The sequence below is a fragment of the Microcebus murinus genome, chromosome 19, assembly GCF_040939455.1.
Source record: "Microcebus murinus isolate Inina chromosome 19, M.murinus_Inina_mat1.0, whole genome shotgun sequence".
Classification (NCBI taxonomy): Eukaryota; Metazoa; Chordata; class Mammalia; order Primates; family Cheirogaleidae; genus Microcebus; species Microcebus murinus.
In genome coordinates, this window is record NC_134122.1 from 18,054,159 (window position 1) to 18,076,868 (window position 22,710).

Sequence of the window (22,710 nt, forward strand, 5' to 3'; positions counted from 1 at the left end):
TAAGTCTTCAAGGCAAAAAGCAAATATTTACATGTTTTGTTTACATGCTATATATTTTATAAGAAGAATGTATGAGTTTCCATGGATATAAAGTCTTCCTGAATAAATTAGATGATTTCTTTATAAATCACTTGAATTATCATGAGTCTTTGCTCTATCCCCATGTAACCTCTTTGATTGTTTTGAATAGATGTTCTATAATACACTGTTATGTTCATGTTGAGATGTGGTACTATAGCTGCCCCCACTTCTATGGGAATTTCATATGAGAGTAGGATGCTAATGATATTTTGGATTTCAGATGTTTCTAATTTTCTAAGTAACTTGCAAGCTTCCAAATCTTAGTTTGACTACAGCATTGCAGTGTCTAAAAATTTGTATTTTGCATTTGCAGTCAGTAAAACTCAGCTGCCCCCTTTCTTCCTATTAGTGCAGGGATTTTCAGTCTTACTGCTTCTCACTATTTCCCAGAAAATCTGAGTGATAATCTTATATTTAATGATCTTATGTATTTATCCTCTAAATCAATTAAAACAATGGATTTTGGCCTCCTGGTCTATAAGGGAAATATGCTATTTGGCTTCCTCCAACTCTGGAACAGTCTCTGATTCTGAAACATTTTAGTTGTGATTCCTGAGTAGTCCTGTTCTTTTCACTCTTTTAGTTATAATATTGTCTGTCACCACCCCCTCTGAACACCTTTTAATTTTTCTTTCTAAAGCACAGCCTTCTTTATGACCAAAAGTGCCTTGTAACTCACCCTTGGTAACCCAGTTTTTGAAACGGTCTAATTTAGGTTTTGGTTAAGTGACTTCCAGATTAAAAAGGGGGTTGAGCTAGTAATTACTGATGGCACCTCTCCTTATTTTCTTAAAATATATAGGAAGATAGAGTGAAAGATAAACCACCAACTCCAAACAAGGTCATGATCAGAATCTGAAAACATTTTTCATTAAAATTAAAGGTGATAGAACTCATTTGCAGAACATATTCTGGTGTTTTCTTTTTTGCTTTGCCTTTTTTTTTTGAGACAGAGTCTTTGCTCTGTTGCCCGTGTTAGAGTGCCAGCTCACAGCAACCTCCAACTCCTGGGCTCAAGCAATCCTTCTGCCTCAGCCACCCGAGTAGCTGGGAGGGACTACAGGCATATGCCACCATGCCCGGCTAATTTTTTCTATATATTTTTAGTTGTCCAGCTAATTTCTTTCTTTCATTTTATTTTTTTTTATTTTTTATTTTTTATTTTTTTTGAGACAGAGTCTCACTTTGTTGCCCAGGCTAGAGTGAATGCTGTGGCATCAGCCTAGCTCACAGCAACCTCAATCTCCTGGGCTCAAGTGATCCTACTGCCTCAGCCTCCCCAGTAGCTGGGACTACAGGCATGCCCCACCTTGCCCGGCTAACTTTTTGTATACATATTTTAGTTGGTCAATTAATTTGTTTCTATTTTTTTTTTTTTTTAGTAGAGACGGGGTCTCGCTCAGGCAGGTCTCGAACTCCTGACCTCAAGCAATCCGGCCGCCTCGGCCTCCTAGAGTGCTAGGATTATAGGCTTGAGCCACCGCACCCAGCCTGCTTTGCTTTTTGATATTAAAATGTTTCCCTTTTTAAAAAATAAGTATTTTTTAAAATAAGTAGTCACATGTGTCATGTAGGTATTAAAAAACTCTTATTCATTGCTAACTTAATGGTTTCGTCTTTTAATGCTTTAATCATTTGGAATTATTTTTGATATATTATCTCATTTTAGAAATATTTTCTGAGTGTTGAATATTCCTTTTCCCCACTGATATAAAATACTAACCCTTGATATATTATCTTTGACACATACTTGCATCTGTTTCTGGGTTACTACTTCTGTTCAATCAAAGTGCTTATATACTGTGGAAGTGCAATGCTGCTTAACTGTTGCATGGTAATACAAATTTTCTCCTTTATAAACTCCTCTTCTTTAGTAATTATTATTCCATTTGTTTTATAGAATTTTGAAATAACTTCTAATTATACTACAGACTCTTGTTAACAATTTCTTCTAATTGAATTAAGCTTGGAGCATTGTTACATTTTCTTATCCAGGAACAAGTTGTATACTTAATAAGTTGCCTTCTATGGCTTGCAATAAAATTAAAAATTCATGAAAGACTTTAATTTTATTAGCTTTATTTCGTGTTATTTTGTGACTTTTAGTGGTCAGGATCATTTTTCTATCACATTTTCTCATTGATTATTCCTGGTGTATAGTAAAACTATTGTTTTTTACATGTTTGCCCTTTTTGTCTCTATTCCATTATCTTTACCTCTCTTTTTTGGGTCATTTTTCATCAGTTAGTACTTCTAGCTTAGGGTCAGATAGTAGTGTTAATTATAAGTATTCCTGTCTTTTTCTTGTCATTATGGGAATGTTTCTGGTGTTTTGGTGTTAAATTCTGATTCTGGCTCAATTCCTTTATTTTCCACCTGAGTAGTTTTGTTTGAGATGTCCAGTCTTATTTTCTTACTCCTGCTTACAGAAGTAGCAACATACGCACACGTGTACACGCACACACATACACATTCACACATATAGGCAAGTAATGGCAGCATAAGTACTTTTGTAAAAGCCCAAGAGCGGATGATGATGGCTGGACTATGTTAGATTGGGACTTGGTGATGTTTTGGATTTGATGTGCACAGGGAAGAATAATGGATTCTGGGTTTTAGGATACTTACCAAGATGAGGAAAACTAGTACAAAAGCAGTTCTCCTTACTCCCCTTTGGGAGGAAACATCTGTTGGAGTGTAAACCCAGTAGTTAATCTTCTGTTTGAAATATCTAAGTGGAGATTTTAAGTAAGCAAGTTGTTATGATTTCTCATTTTCTTCTTCATGAGGGAGATATGGCGGAATGAAAAACGTGGTTTGGTGAGAGGACTCAAGAATGATGATACCATTAGCATGCATTAATTAATGATAATAATAGCCTAATCTGGATCAGATATAGTTTGAAGCACTTTTATTTATTAGTCACTTAATCTTCACAATAATTGTGTGAGATTAGTACTGTAATTTACAGATGTGGAAACTAAGGCTCAGAGTGATTGAGGATCTTACGTGTGGTCACACAGCTAATAAATGGTGGACCATCTCTTAAACCTAAGCAGTCTGGCTCCAAAGTCTGTGCTTTTAATCACTACATAAAACTGCCCTTATGGAACACTTATTTGCAGCCAGCACTGAGCTGAATGCTTTATATAAGATAGTATAGTTAACAAGTATGATTTGTATTCTCATTTTACAGATTTGATCATACAGAGTCCGTACTGGAATCTAGGTGTCTCTAGAGTCCCAGCCATGTTTTTAGCCACCTTATTTTAGGAAGGATTCTGATGAATCCTGCCTTTCTCACTTGATTTTCCATAAGTTAACCTCTGAACCTTGATTTCCTTATCTGCAAGTGAAGGTAATCTCCGTGGTCTAGGGGATTCAAAGGATTCAATGATCAAAGTGTGCATCAAGGTCGTGATCCCCAGCACTGAAAGCCAGACATTTGTTGATGATGGTGCTGGTGCTGGTGTTGGTATATTGATTTGTTTTTACCCAGTGAGACTGACTTTTGTTACCCTTTATTTCATGACAAATTCTCCTTGTGGGTATTGAAACATGGTGCATTTTGTCAGCATAAAGAAATGATTTTTAAACAGTGGAAATTAGAGTCGCCTGTGGTACTCTAAAATGTATTATTTGATGAATTATATGTACATCTCTGGTCTTTCTCCAGTCACTTTTCCTGTCACCCTTTCCAGCTTATCATCTTTTGCTTTGTCATGATTGTGCTTCAGAAAAAAGGATGCAAATTGAATCTGATTTTCCATATTAGCAAATCATCCTACAAGTGACTTTCATTTATTTCCTAGGCCTACAACTCCTGGAGGTTGGCTCATTAGGTCTGGGACATGATTGGAATGTGTGTTTAGAAGCACAACATGTGGTTCTGATTCCTTCTCAAATAGAGAACTCCAATATAAGCAACTTCCTCAAAACAATGTATATGCAAATATCTTTTGCAGGTTAATGTCTCTGAGGAAATTCTACCCACCAGATCCTTAAACCAAATTATAGTAAATAATCTGGGGAACTATCAGAACACTAGAACTGCCCCTACCTATGGTAAAATAACTAGATAATAATATGTAACATTAAGTCTAAGATTATAGGATTGTCTGATTAGTCTCCAGTGTCAGCAGTTAATTTTTTGATCATAATAGTTCCGTGATCTCCGGCATATCAATTAACCATTATTTTTCTGTTGTCGCTTATAAACATGGCTATGAAGATAAAGAAAATTTTATGAGGGGGAGTTGAATTAAAAAATATTCTCACCTGGATGTAGTATTTCAGGTTGAATATGGACACTAATGAAATGGAAGTATAATGGAGAAGACCTTGGAATTCTTAAAACATTTTATAATGCCCAAAACAGTTGTGTGGAAAAGCTATACTAGAAAATGTAGGTTGGGGAAAGATTCCAAACATATTCCTAATACATTTCATGAAGTTTGGGCTATTCACTTATCCTTACCCATCTGCATCTCAGCTCTTTCTTTCCCATATCAAGCTTCTGAGCCTGAGGTTTTCCATTATCCTAATATATCACTACCTACCAGTCTTTCTTGACTCCAGAATTCTTTTACTTACTGACATGTTAATAGTTTGTTCATTCAGGAAATATTTATTAAGGGGCTGTTATGTTCTGGGCACTCCTGTAGGATCTTATGATAATATCAGCGAACAAAGCAGCAAAATCCCCTGACTTTGTGGAATTACTGGTTATGGAAAGTTGTTAGCTGGAAGATAACTAATGCCTCTGTCAAGTATTATGTGTTGTTAAAGTTAAGGAGCCACATATATGCATTTTCTTAGGTTATTTAGTGTTGTTTTGAAATTAACACTTTATAAATAGTTGTACTTCTCCTTTATTCTAGATATAAACCACAATATTTCAGGATCCCATTATGAAAATTCCCAGCGGGGACCTGTGTCTTCTACGAGTGATTCTAGCACAAACTGTAAGAATGCTGTTGTAAGTGACTTGTCTGAAAAAGAAGCATGGCCCTCAGTCCCTGGCAGTGATCCAGAGTTGGCTTCAGAATGTATGGATGCTGATTCTGCTTCCAGTTCTGAATCAGAGAGAAACATCACTATCATGGCTTCAGGGAGCACAGGTGGTGAAAAAGATGGCCTTCGGAATAGCACTGGACTCAGTTCCCAAAACAAGTTTGTAGTTGGTAGCAGCAGCAATAATGTGGGCCATGGAAATAGTACTGGGCCATGGGGTTTTTCCCATGGAGCCATAATAAGCACATGTCAGGTCTCTGTGGATGCTCCTGAAAGCAAACCCGAAAGTAGCAACAATAGAATGAATGCTTGGGGCACTGTAAGTTCTTCATCAAATGGAGGGTTAAATCCAAGCACTTTGAATTCAGCTAGCAACCATGGTGCCTGGCCAGTATTAGAGAACAATGGACTTGCCCTAAAAGGGCCTGTGGGGAGTGGTAGTTCTGGCATCAATATTCAGTGCAGTACCATAGGCCAGATGCCTAACAATCAGAGTATTAACTCTAAAGTGAGTGGTTCTTCTACCCATGGTACCTGGGGAAGCCTTCAGGAAACTTGTGAATCTGAAGTAAGTGGTACACAGAAGGTTTCATTCAGTGGTCAACCTCAAAATATTACCACTGAAATGACTGGACCAAATAACACTACTAACTTTATGACCTCTAGTTTACCAAACTCCGGTTCCGTACAGAATAATGAACTGCCTAGTAGTAATACAGGGGCCTGGCGTGTGAGCACAATGAATCATCCTCAGATACAGGCTCCATCAGTTATGAATGGCACTTCCCTTTCTCATCTTAGCAATGGAGAGTCAAAAAGTGGAGGCTCTTACGGTACTACATGGGGTGCCTATGGTTCTAACTACTCTGGAGACAAATGTTCAGGCCCTAACGGCCAAGCTAATGGTGACACTGTGAATGCAACTCTAATGCAGCCTGGTGTAAATGGGCCTGTGGGCACTAACTTTCAAGTTAACACAAATAAAGGAGGAGGTGTGTGGGAGTCTGGGGCAGCGAATTCCCAGAGTATGTCATGGGGAAATGGAAATGGTGCGAATTCTGGAGGAAGTCGAAGAGGATGGGGAACCCCTGCACAAAACACTGGCACTAATATACCCAGCGTTGAGTGGAACAAACTGCCTAGCAATCAGCATTCCAATGACAGTGCAAATGGCAATGGTAAGAAGTTTACAAATGGATGGAAATCTACTGAGGAAGAGGATCAGGGTTCTGCCACATCTCAGACAAATGAGCAAAACAGTGTGTGGGCCAAAACAGGAGGTACAGTGGAGAGCGATGGTAGTACAGAAAGCACTGGACGCCTGGAGGAAAAAGTAGCTGGGGAAAGTCAGAGTAGAGATAGAAGAAAAATTGATCAGCACACATTACTCCAAAGCATTGTAAACAGAACTGACTTAGATCCACGTGTCCTATCCAACTCTGGTTGGGGACAGACTCCTATTAAGCAGAATACTGCCTGGGATACTGAAACATCACCTAGAGGGGAACGAAAGACTGACAATGGAACAGAGGCCTGGGGAAGCTCTGCAACACAGACTTTTAACTCAGGGGCATGTATAGATAAGACTAGCCCTAATAGTAATGATACCTCATCTGTATCGGGGTGGGGCGATCCCAAACCTACTCTGAGGTGGGGAGATTCCAAAGGCTCAAACTGCCAGGGGGGGTGGGAAGATGATTCTGCTGCTACAGGAATGATCAAGAGCAATCAGTGGGGCAATTGCAAAGAAGAGAAGTCTGCATGGAATGATTCGCAAAAGAACAAACAGGGATGGGGTGATGGACAAAAGTCAAGCCAAGGTTGGTCTGTTTCTGCCAGTGATAACTGGGGAGAAACTTCAAGGAGTAACCATTGGGGTGAGGCTAATAAGAAATCCAGCTCAGGAGGTAGTGACAGTGACAGGTCTGTGTCTGGTTGGAACGAACTTGGTAAGACTAGTTCTTTTACTTGGGGAAATAACATAAATCCAAATAATTCATCAGGATGGGATGAATCTTCTAAACCTAATCCTTCCCAGGGATGGGGAGACCCTCCAAAGTCTAATCAGTCTCTAGGTTGGGGAGATTCGTCAAAGCCAGTCAGTTCTCCAGACTGGAACAAGCAACAGGACATTGTTGGATCTTGGGGAATCCCACCAGCTACCGGCAAACCTCCTGGTACAGGCTGGCTGGGGGGACCTATACCAGCCCCAACAAAAGAAGAAGAACCCACAGGCTGGGAGGAACCATCCCCAGAATCTATACGTCGCAAAATGGAGATTGATGATGGAACTTCAGCTTGGGGAGATCCAAGCAAATACAACTACAAAAATGTGAACATGTGGAACAAAAATGTCCCAAATGGCAGCAGCCGTTCAGACCAGCAAGCACAGGTACATCAGCTGCTACCATCTGCAAGTGCCATCTCAAACAAAGAGGCAAGCAGTGGATCTGGTAAGTTCTTGTTTTATGGAGTCCAGTGGTTTTACAAAATGGTTTTAATATTTTGAAGGCAAGCTTGTTTCAACTTAATGTTATTGTAAGATTTAACAAAGTATTTGGATATGCACACAAAGGCCCTTTTTACTCTAATCCAGAAGAAGCTGAGAAAAATTATGGAGGCAATTTTTACCATCAGGGAACAGAGCTCTGCCTTTGGCAGTATTGCGAATCCTACATACTCCATTTTGGATCGGGAATGCAATAGATGGCAGAATTGGAAAAGTAGGGACAAGTGAGCGTGCTGTGTACTTCTCTGAGTCTTTGCAAGTTAGGCTTTAACTTTTTGGTTTTATTTGACTAAAATATCCCCAGAAATAAAAGAAGTAAGTACAGTATACTCTAATCATTAGGGGTACTATATTTGGCTTTAGAAGAGATTTTTTTAAGTAGACTAGAAATTCAAGTTTACTTAGATACAGTGTGTGTTGAAAACATTTGACAGTACTTTTCTAGTATATTCTCATTTTCCTCTCTTAAAATGAATGAGTTCCTATCTCTGCAAACTATCTTGGTACCAACATTTCTATTAAGTGTGATTGGCATGCATTGTCTTTGTTAATAAAAGTTTTTTTTTTTTTTTTTATTTTGGCATATTATGGGGGTACAGATTTTAAGGTTTCAATAAATGCCCATTCCCCCCCTCCCCCCAAAAGTCTGAGTCTCCATCATGACCATCCCCCAGATGGTGCACATCTCACTCACTATGTATGTATATACCCGCCCCCCTCCCATTAATAAAAGTTTTATTGAACAATAGTCTCATTGGACATAGAGATAGGAGTGCTTTCATGAACTAACGTTTTATCATCTCATTTTTTTTTTTTTTAGTCTGAGTATAGTTTATTGTATTAATTTAGGTTTGATTCTAAGAAGAGGCTGGTATGTATTTAAGTGGAAGCCTGTTTGCTTTAGTTCTTTTAAACAAAATGTGTTTATGGCTTTGATTTTTCTTTGCTTTGGACAACCTCAACCTAATACTTCAGATTTTTAAATAAGTGTTATCCAGCATGTATAAAAGTAGGCTGCTTACTTATTACTTGTAGTTGTTTATTCAGTAATGTGGAAAGGTTTCACTTTTGCTAAAAATGTTATTCACACACTATTCTCCAGCTTCATCGCCTGCTTCAGTTCACTAGGCTTAGTTCAGAATGACTTGACATTTCCAGGAATTAAATTCAAATCCTCAAGGGAGGATGGTTTGCCATAATTATTCAAAAATCATCTCTAGGCACAGAGGGCAATTATGAAAGAAGAGGTTAAAAAAAAATTCTTCCCATATAGTTAAGTTATATTAATGGGAAATGATTTATCTTTTTTACATGAAGCAGATACCATCTTTTTGCCTATCATGGTCATTATTCAGTACATAAACATGAAGTTCTTCATCTTTGGTTCCCTAAGTATTCTTTATTATCCCTTATTCTACTGTACCTCCTTACCATCTATGCTGATGACTTCTTTTCCCACACTTTCTAAAGGCTGGGGTGAGCCCTGGGGGGAGCCTTCTACTCCAGCCACAACTGTGGATAATGGTACTTCAGCATGGGGTAAACCCATAGACAGTGGTCCCAGCTGGGGGGAACCCATTGCTGCGGCATCCAACACATCCACGTGGGGCTCCAGCTCTGTTGGTCCACAAGCATTAAGCAAATCTGGTAAGTTACTGAGAATCCCTGGTAGCTATTTTGTAGCAGTGGCGATCACTCATTGACTATAATTAAATAATTGAATAAGGTTTCTATGTTATTGATAATGTAGCCATATAATATGATATACTAGATGATATTTAGTATTTGGCTCTTTGAATTTGTAAACGGTTTTCTTTTTTATCTTTCTGAATTTTCCTCTTTTCTCATATTTCTTAGAACTATAACTATTAATTTGCACATATTTCACTAAATCTAAATTATATTTTCCCAAACTAGATTTTCTAGAAATAGTCCTGCAACATTCATGCCATCCAACCTGAGAGACTGAAATAGTATAGCCACAGAGACATATATCCAGACTCTCAGATGGTTGCCTGAAAATTATACAGAATTAGCATAGTTCAGAAAGGACCCAGAGATTCAGGTTAGCATTGTCATTGTCCTATAGAATTGTGTACAAGATAACCTATAGGAATCCCAAAGGCCATGTGTGGAGATGTGATGCATTCTGCTTATGACTTTGAATGCTCTTTGGCCACTCTGCTTGAAATATATATATCAAAATTGATCCTTTCAAATTTCATCCATCTTCTTTGTCCGGTACATCACTGTGGAGGTTATTAAGTGGGTATGAACAAGAATGCCACCATGGTCCATGTTTAGGAACCCTGATTTGTAAAGGCATGGAGAAGTTTTAGTGACTTTTTTAAAGACACTTTTAACTCGATATAAAATGTACATTCCTACTATGCAAACTTGGGAAGGGAAATAAAAGTATGCTTAGTTTTTTATATTTTGTTTTTAGGTCCCCCCGTCCCTGCTTTTTAATGTGTACTTGTCCTCCCGAAATAATTATTTTATTTTAAAGTATATTTCTCTTTGTGTCACAAATCCACAATCAGGGCCAAAATCTATGCAAGATGGCTGGTGTGGTGATGATATGCCATTGCCTGGAAATCGCCCCACTGGCTGGGAAGAGGAAGAGGATGTAGAGATTGGAATGTGGAATAGTAATTCATCTCAAGAGCTTAACTCATCTTTAAATTGGCCACCATATACAAAGAAAATGTCATCGAAGGTAAACATTTCAAGGGCAAAGCTCTTGAAACTTTAAATTCCAAAGGTAGTTTACCCACAGACAATAATCTTCTGTCTGCCCATTTATGGCAGTCAGTACAGCCCAGGCAGTCCCCAACTTAGGTATAGCCACTTGTATGGGCAGCCACCTAGAAAAACATAAGACCACAGGAACTTCCTTTCTCCCCACTGCTACAGCTTGGGATTTCTCTCCTCCTCCACCTCCACCAGTGCTGCCTGGGACAACCCCTTACCCCAGGGTGGTGCCTGCAGTGGTGAGGATGAAGAGAAGGGCAAATCTCCATGTTGACTCTTTCCATCCCACTGCCAGTTCACCTCCCATTCCACCTCCTAACCTGGAGTCCCCAGTCTCCCTTTTACCCAGAGTCATCCTCCTCCTTATTCACCTGTCATCATTGTTCCTTTCCAAAAGGTCCTGTGACAAAAATCCCTAGGAATGGACTGTGCTTGATTTTGCCTTTATACATTGACAAATCACATTCCTAAACCTGGTGGTACATCAGAATTCATATGGCATTTGTTAAAAGTACAGCTTCTTATACCTTAGGTCTATTGAAGTTCTGGAAATTGAACCAAAGTTTTTGTCCTAAACATGCTCCCAAATGTCTCTGATGTACAGCCAGGTTTGGGAACCACTGATTTAGAGCACTGACTCTTAAGAGGGGATATTGGGGGCCGGTGTCATGTTCTCCTGGAGACTGTTTTCAAAATATGTGCCCAGTCCCCCAAGTGATTCTAAAATGTCTTCTCCACCCTACTTGAGAATATTGCCTTTTGAGGGACCTTAGAAGTCAAATATTCAGTGGGTAGCTGGACTACCTGACTGCCAAGTTCCCTCCCTTTTAATCCTGGGATTCTAAGTCTAGGACCTGCCATTTTCATTTAAAAATTTTTTCATTTGGCTGAATTTGCCTATTGCCTTGCCATATAGCTTATGAAGTGCTTATACATGTTTAACATAAATCATTGATCCTCATAACCTTCTAAGATAGGATACTGATGAGGAATTTGAGACTGGAAAAGGTGGTGACTTGCCCAAAGTTACATAATTAGTAAGTGACAGAGCAAGGACTTAAGTTTAGGTCTTCCAATTCCAAACCCTGTGTTCTTCCCACTGGACCATGCTGTTTTGTGACTTTGTCTTTCCTTACAGGGTCTGAGTGGCAAAAAAAGGAGAAGGGAAAGGGTGTGTAGCCTTTTTACTCTTTCTCCTTTGTTTCTACTAGTAAAAATCTTTAGAAAGCAACTGCAAACATTTATTTAGCCTCTGCTGTGTGCCAGGTACTGTGCTTGGTGCTGGGGATTCAAGTGCACTAAGATATGAGCTACTCCTTCAAGGAGCTCATAGTCATATGGGGCATTAGAAGGACTTCAAAGAGTGTCAGCTTAAATCTGGAAGATGCTTGGGGTGGGATGTGTTAAGGAAAATAATAGTCCAGCATAACTAAAATATAGAATTTCTAGAAAGAAGTGATAAGAGATTTGGCTCTGTAGTGAGATTAAGGACAGATTGTAAAGTGTTCTCAATATCATGCCAAAGAATTTGAAGTTTCTTCTGTGTAAAATATGGAGCCAATGAAATTGAGTAAAAGACAAGTTCAGTGGAATTTTTAAATTACTAATTTTTTAAAGAAAACCAATCAATGAGAGTATAAAATATAAATTGGAAGAGAGGAGAGATGAGAGTTTGGCATCTCAGGAAGCTTCTGCATTAATTCAAGTTAGAAAGGAGGGCTTGAATTGGGAAACAAGAATGGGTATATAGTGAAAGGAACTAATTTGAGAGAAAAACTTGGCAACTAGTTAGATATGGGGATGGGGGTAAAAGAGGAAAAGGAATCACAGACAACTTTAGAAACCTCGGAAAGGGTTAGGTGCTTGCTTCAGAAACCTGCATTTAGGGGGGGAAATTATGAAGCTGTGTTCTGTTCCACAGTCAGAAGGAACAGGTAGTAGCAAAGGGAAAGGGCAATTATGGCAACAGCTGAGAATGGTCCTGTGATCTACGCATAAATGAGAGACCCAGATCTCTATGGCTTCCAACCTCCCTATCTACCAGACTGCTAGTCACGGACCCTTCATTCTCTCAACTCAGTGTAGTTTCCATACCACCCATACCCCAGCCAGCCACAGAAAGCCAACACTAAGTGGGAGGAATCCCAGCTTCAACTATTGCTGGGGTGTTCTTGGCAACACAAATAAAAATTTTAAAATACTTCTTCATGTGGAAACACATGGTGTTTTTTTTTTTAAAAAGTACAGTGTACTTAGCATAATTAAATTGTGGGTTACATTGGCTTCTTCATACCAGTCTAAGAACCTAATTGCTATTTTTTACTTTGGTTTGGAGTAAGAATTCCAAAAATCTAAATTATAATTAATCTTATAAAACACAGTCCATGTGTAAGTTGAAAACTGTCTGATAGACAGTTATTCATTATTCAGAGGCCCCTTTTTTACTATTTGTGGGTCATTGAGGCCTTTTGCTTCTGTCTTTTCCTTCTGACTGCTTGCCTTTAGAGATTTCTCTATACATTACAGCTATACCAGAGGACTGGAGCAAAGGAAGTTGAAAATCAAATAAGTTGATTTTTAATTGTTAACAACTCTAATAAGAGTTGGTTGGAGGAAAAATTATTGGCTAAAAATGAGAGTTGGGAATTATCTTGAAGTTTTATTAATCCATCACTATTCCCAGATAAATAGATATGGCCATGGCATCTTTTCTACTTTTTTATTTTACAAAGGGAATGATGAAAGGTGGAAACAAACAAGAAGAAGCATGGATAAATCCATTTGTTAAACAGTTTTCAAATATCAGTTTCTCGGTAAGTATGTTTCCTTAGCAGCTGCCTTCCTTTTATGGTATTTTATTAAAATTTATCCTGATTTCATTTTTTTGTTTTCTTAAGAATTATTCTTAATCTTTGAGTCCTTATGAATATGCTTGAAGTTAGGGTAAAACTGACCTTGAAACCCTCTTTATTTTTTATCTCTTTAGCTCAAAACTTTGATTACATGTCTTATTTTAAAACATTGTAACGATTATATTAGGCAATGAAAAATGGAGCTGTATGATCCATTTGAATTTCACATAGTAAAATACAGTAAAATTCTTCATTTTTCATTTGTTTTCATTGATAAATTAAGGTCTGCTAACATGTTGCTTTTTCTTTCTTCAGAGAGACTCACCAGAAGAAAATGTACAGAGCAATAAGATGGACCTTTCAGGAGGTAAGAGAAAGTTAAATCAGTTTGAGTTTATATTCACTGGTGGGCAGGCATATCTGTGACATGAACCTACTGGTCCTAGACCAGGAGAGGGGACATCTGTGCAGCCCAAATCTGTGAGTAAATGTGTTGATGTGCCTTAGAGTGCAAATCATTGTGCAGAGCTAAGGCAGTGGTGATACTATTCTGATTACCTTAAATATAGTCCTGTCAAGAGTGAGTTATTCACATTAGAGAGTATTTTCTTCTTGACCAGGGAACAGCATGTATGAATACCTAGAAGGACAGAGACATCTTAGACTATACTGTAGGAATGGCAAGTAGTTCTATATAATGGGACAAGAAATACAGAATTGGTGGTGGGGGCTGGAGGATGATGGTGAAACTTCACTAGGTGGTTGCTACAAAAACTAGGTAGGTGCTAAGTCATGAGGAACTTAGGGATCTGAACTTTATTCCTAAAGTATGAGGTTAAAGAAATTTAAGCAGGAGAATGACATGGTTTGGATTTATATTTTAGAAAAATAATCTTGGGTATAGATTGAAAATATATCTTAAGACAGAAAACATTGGCAGCAGAAGACAGATAAAAAGTTGCTAAAGATAGTAAAGCCAGTTAGAAGTTTGTTGAAGTAGCCAGTGATTATTTTCAAAGCTCCAAGCTAAGACAGTAGATGTTAAGAATCTAATTCAGTGGAGACATGAACTACAATCGGCAAAAGCTGATAACCAATTTGAACCAATTTGTTATGGAGGATGAAGGAGTGGGTGATAAAGGATAACTTGCTAGCTTTCTTGCCTGGACAGTCTGATAGATTGTGGTACTGTTGTATTAGTCTGAGTCCAGTCAGAAGAGAGAAACTATACAGAAATTTGAATAGGGAAGGTTGGTTTAAAAAAATTTTTTATGAAATTTTTAATGATTGTGGATAATAATAGTTGTATATATTTATGGGTTACATGTGATGTTTTGATACAGGCATCCAGTGTGTAATGATCAAATCACTAATTCTGCTGTCATCTCAAGCATTTATCATTTCTTTATGTTAGGAACATTCCAATTCCACTCTGTTAATTATTTTAAAACATACAATAAGTTATTGTTAATATAGTCACCCTATTATGCTACCAAATACTAGATCTTACTCATTATATATAACTATATTTTTGTACCTGTTAGCCAGCCATCCCCACTTTGTCCCCCATTCCCTGCTACCCTTCACAGCCTCTGGTGACTATCATTCTACTCCTCATTTCCATGAATCGATCTTTAAAAATTTTAACTCCCACAAATGAATGAAAACATGTGACATTTGAACAGAGAAAGTTTAATATAAATATAAAGAATTATTAACTCTAACAAGGAATTGGAGTAGTGAGGCACTTGGCTAGTAAGAGGTAACAAGAACTCTAAAGAATATATGAATAGCAGATAGAAGAAGTCACTAAATTAGGGCTGACATAGCATGCCCAAGAAAGAGCCCTCTTCCCTCACTATGGTGCCACCGCAGTGGAATGGTAGGAAACCTACCCTCTAAGATACCAGTGAAAGCAGCTCAGAGGAGACGTGTCTCACTGGAGACACCCTGCTACCAAGCTGCCAGAGAGGATGCTGGTAGAAGCCACTAGCCACTGATGAGCCAGCGTTGTAGGAGAGTGGTGCTAGAAAAGCTACCTGTGCCGTAGGATAGAGCACACCAGAGCCAGAAAACCAAACTTTCCTCTTACAGTGTCTGTCCTACACCATCTACCCACAAAGCTTCAGTGCTAGCTGGCAAAGGAAAAAATATGTATATGGCCCAGATCTATTTTTTTTTTCACAGAGCAGTCAAAGAGGATGAATTTAGAGCTGAGAGGAAGTAAGTTAGTGAACAGCACAGTTCACCCAACCTTTGACTGCCCAACTTCCATGTGCACTCTTCTATACACATTTAAAGTCCAGTGCAATGGCAAAACAACTCTAGTTTTGTACTTAATAAGATACAAGATACACTGTTCATTCTTACAAGTGAAGAAGTTGTATAGTCCCAAGAATCATTGTATTCATCGCTGGCTGTATTAATTATCCCTTACATTCAGACACAGTTTGTTACCTGAATATTAATTTACAAAGTTAACCAACACCTTGTGAATAAAAGAAAAATGGGTAAGAGAAGAAGAAAATGTTTAGAATGTACAAATTAACACATATGTGTAATAAGCAATAGAAGACATGCAAAACTACTGCCATTGGTATTTCTGTAATTGGTCACAAGCCATCATTGGTATCTGTGCCCTCCTTTTTTCACTACCTGTTCCAAACTTACCCCACCCTCAGGTTCAACTTCAGCTGCTCTGGGCGGAGTGACGCAAACCTTTATTCCTGAAGGGCCTGAGCCCTCAGTTGTCCTGCCTTTTAAGGTTGCTGTAGTTTTTCATTTTCCTTTGTTGGTGGGCATGAAGGTACCAAGAATCACCCCAGAAAATACCTGGGTTCCACACAATCTTCACTGCCTTCATTTTGTACTAGGAAACTAATTTCCCCTTGGTAATCAGAATCAGTCACCGTAGCGCCTTTTTTTGCCTGCTAGTTCATGTTACAAGGAGTGCAAAATGTCCAGGTGGTAGTCTTCATCCTCCAATATAGTGGAACTGTAGTTATATCCTTTTGTTGGAAGTATTTTCTCTCTTAAGGATTAAAATCTCTAAACCAGCAGAGTTGTTGGAACAGGAAGCAAGGATTCTCTGTCTGTGGCTTATTAGGTATAATTATAATTATGAGAGAAGCCACTTCTACTTTCCCCTTTTGATTCCCTGGCCTATGTATTCTGGTAATGGGGGAGACACATACTGCATGCACCCTGTATGGCAGAAGCCCATCGTTTTAGGATATTGTCTCCCAACTTGCTTTGCAATGGAGTCTTCAGTAAGCCATTCGATGTGTCAGTTTGGTTAGCTCCTTTCGGGTGGTGGCATATGTGGTAAGACCATTTGATCCCATGGCACTATCACATTCCTTCACTTCCTCTGTTGTGAAATGAGTTCCTTGATCAGACACAATGCTGTGAGGAGTGCCATGATGGTGAACAAGGCAGTCTGTGAGACCATCGATGGCAGAAGCCTTATAGGCATGAAAAAATCTGTGTCCAGAATATATGTCTATTCCCATTAGAACAAATCTCTGCCTCCTCCACACCTCACTGAATGGTACAGAAGTTGCTGTGATATGTTGGTGGAACTTGCTGAAAATCTGCCCTCTAGGGTACTAGGAAAAGCTGTTCATGGAGAAGTATCTCACCAGAGACACTGCAACAAAACTGTGTGGAGGTATGGGGGAATGCTGGGGGAAGCTGGGCACTGAGTGTGCTGGCTGACCAGGCAGGCACCGGAGAAGCTGTGAGTGTTACAGGATCTCGCCAAGTGAGCACATGATGATGGGAAGCACAACGTTTCCTCCTGCATTGTTTATCCAGCACCTACTACTGACAATGCCTCAGGGCCAGCTGGCAAAAATAAAGTAGTCAAAAAGGGTGAATTGGGAGCTGAGAGACAATAAATAATTAGGCATTATTTTAGATTAGAAATATAGTAGGAATAGCAGGTTTGATAGATAAGATACTGAGCCTGAAATTGCTATGAAAAAACCATGTGGCAATGTCCAGTAAATAGTAGAAAATCTGGATGTGGAGCTCAGAATAGATAGGGCTGGAATAAAAGGTGTCATTAATTAGACATGGATGGCAGTAGAAGCCATAAGGATACATTGACCAGAGAGAGTCATAGAGTAATGGCCCAAAGACAGAATCCTGGGGAATAATGACAATTTAAGGAATATCCTGAGAAGTAGGATGAGTGTCATGTGAGTATAGAATTTTGAAAACAGGAGCATGATTGTCAGGGAATGGATTTGACAGTGGAGCTTTGGAGGAGTATTGGTAACAAAAGGCTCTTCTTAGAGGTCTGGTGGCCTAAGGGAATATTGCCACATTTGGCACTTAGTTTTTAGAGGGATATAAAAGTGTTGGGAAGGGTTTTTGGAGAAGATGTAACACATTACTCTTTTAAAAGATATAATTTGCACAGGCAAAAATAATGTGGATTTTTAGGAAGGAACTTGGAGAGAGACTTAGGAGAAAAGTTGATTGGATTTGGTTATAGGATTAGATGTAGAGAGTGAGGGAAAGAGTTTAATATGGGTAGCTTGGGTGTATCAGTGAATAATGATGCCATTATCAGGAAGAGAGAACAGAGGAAGAGGTTGTTGCAAAGGATTATTGACATTCAAGGGAAGGCTTTTAAACAAGTGCTAAAAGGTAGATTATTTGGATGCCTGACCCATAGCTGGAACAGTATTTTAGGAAACTAATGGCATTTTTAAAATGTACCTATTTTAAGAATTTTTTCCTTTTCTACTTCCCTAGAATGAGGGTAGTATAAGGGTAAATATTGTGGTGGTGGCAGACATCTCAAAAAACAGCAATTGCAAACAAATAATGGATAATATTTAAGGATTAAGAACATGTAGAGAATGAGGAGTAGGGAGGTGAAAAACCTAAATTAGAAGTGATAATGCGTCATTGAAGTGAATATGCCTAGCAGGCAGTTAAAGGTGTGGGACTGAGCTCAGTTGTGAAGTCAAAGCTATACATTTGTATTTGGGAGTCACTTGAATGGGAATGACTGTTGATACCTTGATAGGGAATAGTCTAGGGGAAGCAGCTATACAGATGGATAGTCAAAAGACCGAGATGCTAAGCCAACATTGAAGAAGCAGAAGGAGGCGGGCTGAGCTGTGCACAGAAAGGAGAAACCAGAATGGGCAGATGGTAAGGGTGGGGTGGGAGAGAGCGTGGTCCCCACTTGAGAAGATTTATTGATATAGGATGGTAGCTTATGGGCTGAGACTGGCTGTATCAAGCAAAGATTTTGCAGGAGAGAAGTTTCCATGAGCGAAGGTCATTACTTTTTGCAGAACAGTCAGAATGAGGAGAGTAACAGACTTAGCAAGGCCTTGGAGAAGGGAAGTTGTTACCCTGTCTGGTCTCTAGTTTCCCCACCTATTAAATAGGCGCGATAACAGGACAAGCATTAAATTAGTACACGTAGAGCACTTGGAATAGTTCCTGACATATACTAGGCATTTATTAAATGGTGGTTAAGATGGGTGCTGGTTGTTGTTTTTGTTACTTGTTAATAGAAACTTACCTTTATTATAAAGCCAAGCATGTTAGAGATGAGTGTAAATGTCTTATGTTCTAAGAAGTCTTTTGAAAATGAGGTGTTAGCCACCATCTGTTTACTAGTCTTTTCACGTTAATTGGTTCAATACAATAACACTATCTGCTAAACCCAACTTGTGAGGAATGCAAGATTTATGAAATGCAAGTATATTTTTCATATATACTTCTTTTGGCAGAAGTTATTTCAGTTTGGAAAGTATTTTCATTTCTGTTGTAAATTTATCTGAAACCAATTAGGTTGTCTTCTATTTGATAACATGGTCTCCTACATTTGTTAGGAATGTTACAAGACAAACGAATGGAGATAGATAAACATAGCCTAAATATTGGTGATTACAATCGAACGGTCGGGAAGGGCCCTGGTTCTCGGCCTCAGATTTCCAAAGAGTCTTCCATGGAGCGCAATCCTTATTTTGATAAGGTAAGATTTTTTTACCTTTACCTCTGTGACTAATAAGCCAATACACTTAATAGCATAATTTTCACACTAATATTTTAGAACATTTTATATAATTTAATGTCTTATAATCCAGTACTAAATCCTGTTACTGGATTTGTAGCTCATTGTCTTTTCATGTCTCAATTTAGCATAGGAGTTGCATTTATATTTTCTTCTTAATCCCATAAAATGTGTTTGGCTCTTTTATGTGCTCTAGAATTAACACTAATCTGATCTCTTCTGTTTTCTACTTGTTTCCTGTTGATGCTGGAATGTCATGTGACTTCTCTTCTGTTCCTGCAATGATTTCTCCCTTCCACTTGTTTGCTTGGCTGGTGTTGCACATCTTTCTGTCTGTCCACTCAGGATGGCATTGTAGCAGATGAATCCCAAAACATGCAGTTTATGTCCAGTCAAAGCATGAAGCTTCCCCCTTCAAATAGTGCACTACCTAACCAGACCCTTGGCTCCATAGCAGGGCTGGGTATGCAAAACTTGAATTCTGTTAGACAGGTAAGTCCAGGTGTGTATTTTAGGCTCTCTGTTGAATGATTTGTATTAGTAATAAGATCTCTCTTACCTGTAGTTACTGTGTTTAAATCAGTAATACAATGTGGTAATGAGATGTTGGTCCCACTGTTGTCTGTCATTGTTTGTTTTTGTAGAATGGCAATCCCAGTATGTTTGGTGTTGGAAACACAGCAGCACAACCCCGGGGCATGCAGCAGCCTCCAGCACAACCTCTTAGTTCATCTCAGCCTAATCTCCGTGCTCAAGTGCCTCCTCCATTACTCTCCCCTCAGGTAAATAAGCTTTCCTTATATTCTCTTCTGCTTACCTGGAAAATAACCATGAATAATTTTATATTTGAATGAGATGACTATTTTATAGTAGCTTATCCACAGCCAGCCGCATCTTTGAGATTTTAGCAGAATGGCTGGAAGCATCTTTGAGATAGAGCTAGTTCTGAATTAGCTATTACAAAAGGATTTAGGAAGGATGAAGAACATGAGTCAAGGATAATTTAAATCTAAAATTTATCAGATTCTTCTATAAAACATCTTGAGAGGAGGACAATCTCTGTCATCTTTTACTTAACCTAAGAAAAAACATAAGTGAACGATAAATTAGTAAGACAAAGACCACAACCCCCCAATGAATAGTCTATAAACTTAATTGCTCTGTTGACAATTTAAAATACCCAGTACATATAGCTAGTTAGAGCTATTTTATCAATGTTACTAACTAACTTTTGTGATCCTAAGGTTCCAGTTTCCTTGCTGAAGTATGCACCAAACAACGGTGGCCTGAATCCGCTCTTCGGCCCTCAACAGGTAGCCATGCTGAACCAGCTATCCCAACTAAACCAGCTTTCCCAGATCTCCCAGTTACAGGTAAGTAGAGTAATAGTCTTATTTAGTACAACTTCACTGAGTGTCTCCTGTGTGCCAAACACTAGACTCTGTGTAGGAAGTTATCGCAGTAAACAAAACAGTTATACTAATAGCCCTCATGGAGCTTACAGTTTGTCAGGGAAGACATTGTGAACATCTGTGAGGAGTGTTTTGAAGAAGTGTAGGATGCTAGGAGAGGAGGCCCAGCCAAGTCAGGGTTGGGCAGGAGAGAAAGGGGGTAGAATGATCAGGAAAAGTTGCTCTGTTAAAGTGAAAGTTTAGATTGAACTAAAGACTGAGTTTCAGTAGAATGGCTGGAATCCAGAGAGTCCAAGGAAAGACTGTTCTAGATGAGTCAGGATGTGCCCGTGTTGGCTAGATCAAGTCATGCCTCTGTAGGTCCATCTGCTGTAGTGATTCTGAAGCATGTTAGCGCGTAACCGTGTGGTAGTGACAACCTTTTTGCCATCTTCCCTCCAGCGATTGTTAGCGCAGCAGCAAAGGGCGCAGAGTCAGAGAAGCGTGCCTTCTGGTAACCGGCAGCAGCAAGACCAGCAGGTAGATCACATCCTTCCACATGTCGTGCTATCCTTTATTTTGATAAACTCTACTTCTATCATTTCCATTTTAATAAGAGATTGGAAATGTCTTTCTTAAAATAGAATTTTTTTTAAATACAATGAAGTTTGTTGTACATTCAACTGCTGTTTACTCATGAGTCATATTAACTGTTACATTGTGATCACCTTCCTGCTGAGAAGAAAGTGAACTCAAAAATGAAGAGGAATATGTAGGTGTCTCTAAAGACTTTTTTCCTCACAATTTTCCCCATTTTGTTTTAAGGGTCGACCTCTTAGTGTGCAGCAGCAAATGATGCAACAATCTCGTCAACTTGATCCAAACCTGTTGGTAAAGCAGCAGACTCCGCCATCTCAACAGCAGTCACTCCATCAGCCAGCCATGAAATCTTTCCTTGACAACGTCATGCCCCACACTACACCCGAGCTGCAAAAAGGGCCATCACCAATAAATGCTTTCAGCAACTTCCCTATAGGTGGGTTTTCCCTTGGTCATAACATCCAGCTGATGCTTGGGTGTCACAAGCATTCATCCTTCTCTCTTACCATTACAGTTCTGTTCCTTCGTGAAGGTTGCATTGGTCTTTTAACTGGTCCCACTCAGAGAGTTGCCATCCTCTCTTCTAAGTTTCACCTATCTTCATGTTTTGGGAATGGTGTCTCTTCATTTAAGATAATCACACTATTTCATAAATTCCACACTCATTTAAAGTGGATTAAAGGAAACTTATCATTGTAAGACCCAAATATCTTACTTGTATTAATAGAACATGAATGGGTGGGGACGGCTGATGTTACTGTCATTGGAAACAGCACACCAGAGAATTTTTGAGCAGTGCTCTTTTGGGGAAGCAGCTAGGAATGTCATAGTCACATTTACTAGTTTTTAGAACTTAAAGTTTTAATTATTATCTAAATATTTATAAAGGATCACTGGTATAAATAAGGAAATGGGGGTAAGAAAAGGGATTGTCTTTCATTACACGTGGAGTAGTTTCCCCACCCCTTCCCTGTTTTCCTGTGTTTGCAGGCTTTTATTCAGTGTGTGAAAATTTCAGGCTTGTGTGTCTTCTTCTTAGGTCCCTCCTTTTTTTGTGCCCTTGATTATGTTTTGTTGCTTATCTATACCCTGTTCATTTTACTTTTTCTTTGTCTCTTTTCCTGTACAATGGTTTCTTAGAAACCTGCTTTGTTGGTTGCTAGCCAAATTGTGTGTGAAGACCGTTGGTTAACTACCACGTTCTGGGGTGTGCTCAGAGGTTGGGACATGCTGTCACTCTTGCAGGTGCTTCGCTCTGACTGAACTGATTTGGCTCTCCCTGGTATTGCCATAGACTCTTAGCTAGGGCATAAATTGCACTTTGAGTCCTTGGGATTATTATCTGTCTCCGTACATTTCTAGAAACAGCTCCCTTGGTAGTTACCACTGTGGGTGAATACTGTAGAAGCCATTTGCTGGTGATTAGGTGATCTAAGAGATAACAGTATAGTGGCAAAAAAACACCCA

General features: G+C 38.9%; 1 protein-coding gene across 8 annotated transcripts in view; it reads left to right on the forward strand.

Moving 5' to 3' along the window:
* Window positions 1-22,710, forward strand: part of TNRC6A (trinucleotide repeat containing adaptor 6A) — a 105,944-nt gene that overhangs the window by 62,679 nt on the left and 20,555 nt on the right. For 5 of the 8 annotated variants that reach the window (XM_012780141.2, XM_075995188.1, XM_012780144.3 and 2 more), the window contains 12 exons: window positions 4,962-7,547; window positions 9,074-9,250; window positions 10,147-10,322; window positions 11,496-11,528; window positions 13,090-13,170; window positions 13,525-13,576; window positions 19,071-19,213; window positions 19,598-19,744; window positions 19,897-20,034; window positions 20,497-20,625; window positions 21,106-21,183; window positions 21,469-21,679. In XM_012780141.2, the coding sequence (XP_012635595.2) occupies window positions 4,962-7,547; window positions 9,074-9,250; window positions 10,147-10,322; window positions 11,496-11,528; window positions 13,090-13,170; window positions 13,525-13,576; window positions 19,071-19,213; window positions 19,598-19,744; window positions 19,897-20,034; window positions 20,497-20,625; window positions 21,106-21,183; window positions 21,469-21,679 (3,951 nt within the window). The remainder of the gene's footprint in view (window positions 1-4,961; window positions 7,548-9,073; window positions 9,251-10,146; window positions 10,323-11,495; window positions 11,529-13,089; window positions 13,171-13,524; window positions 13,577-19,070; window positions 19,214-19,597; window positions 19,745-19,896; window positions 20,035-20,496; window positions 20,626-21,105; window positions 21,184-21,468; window positions 21,680-22,710) is intronic. The other 3 variants (XM_075995186.1, XM_075995187.1, XM_020281412.2) reach the window with 3 other exon arrangements.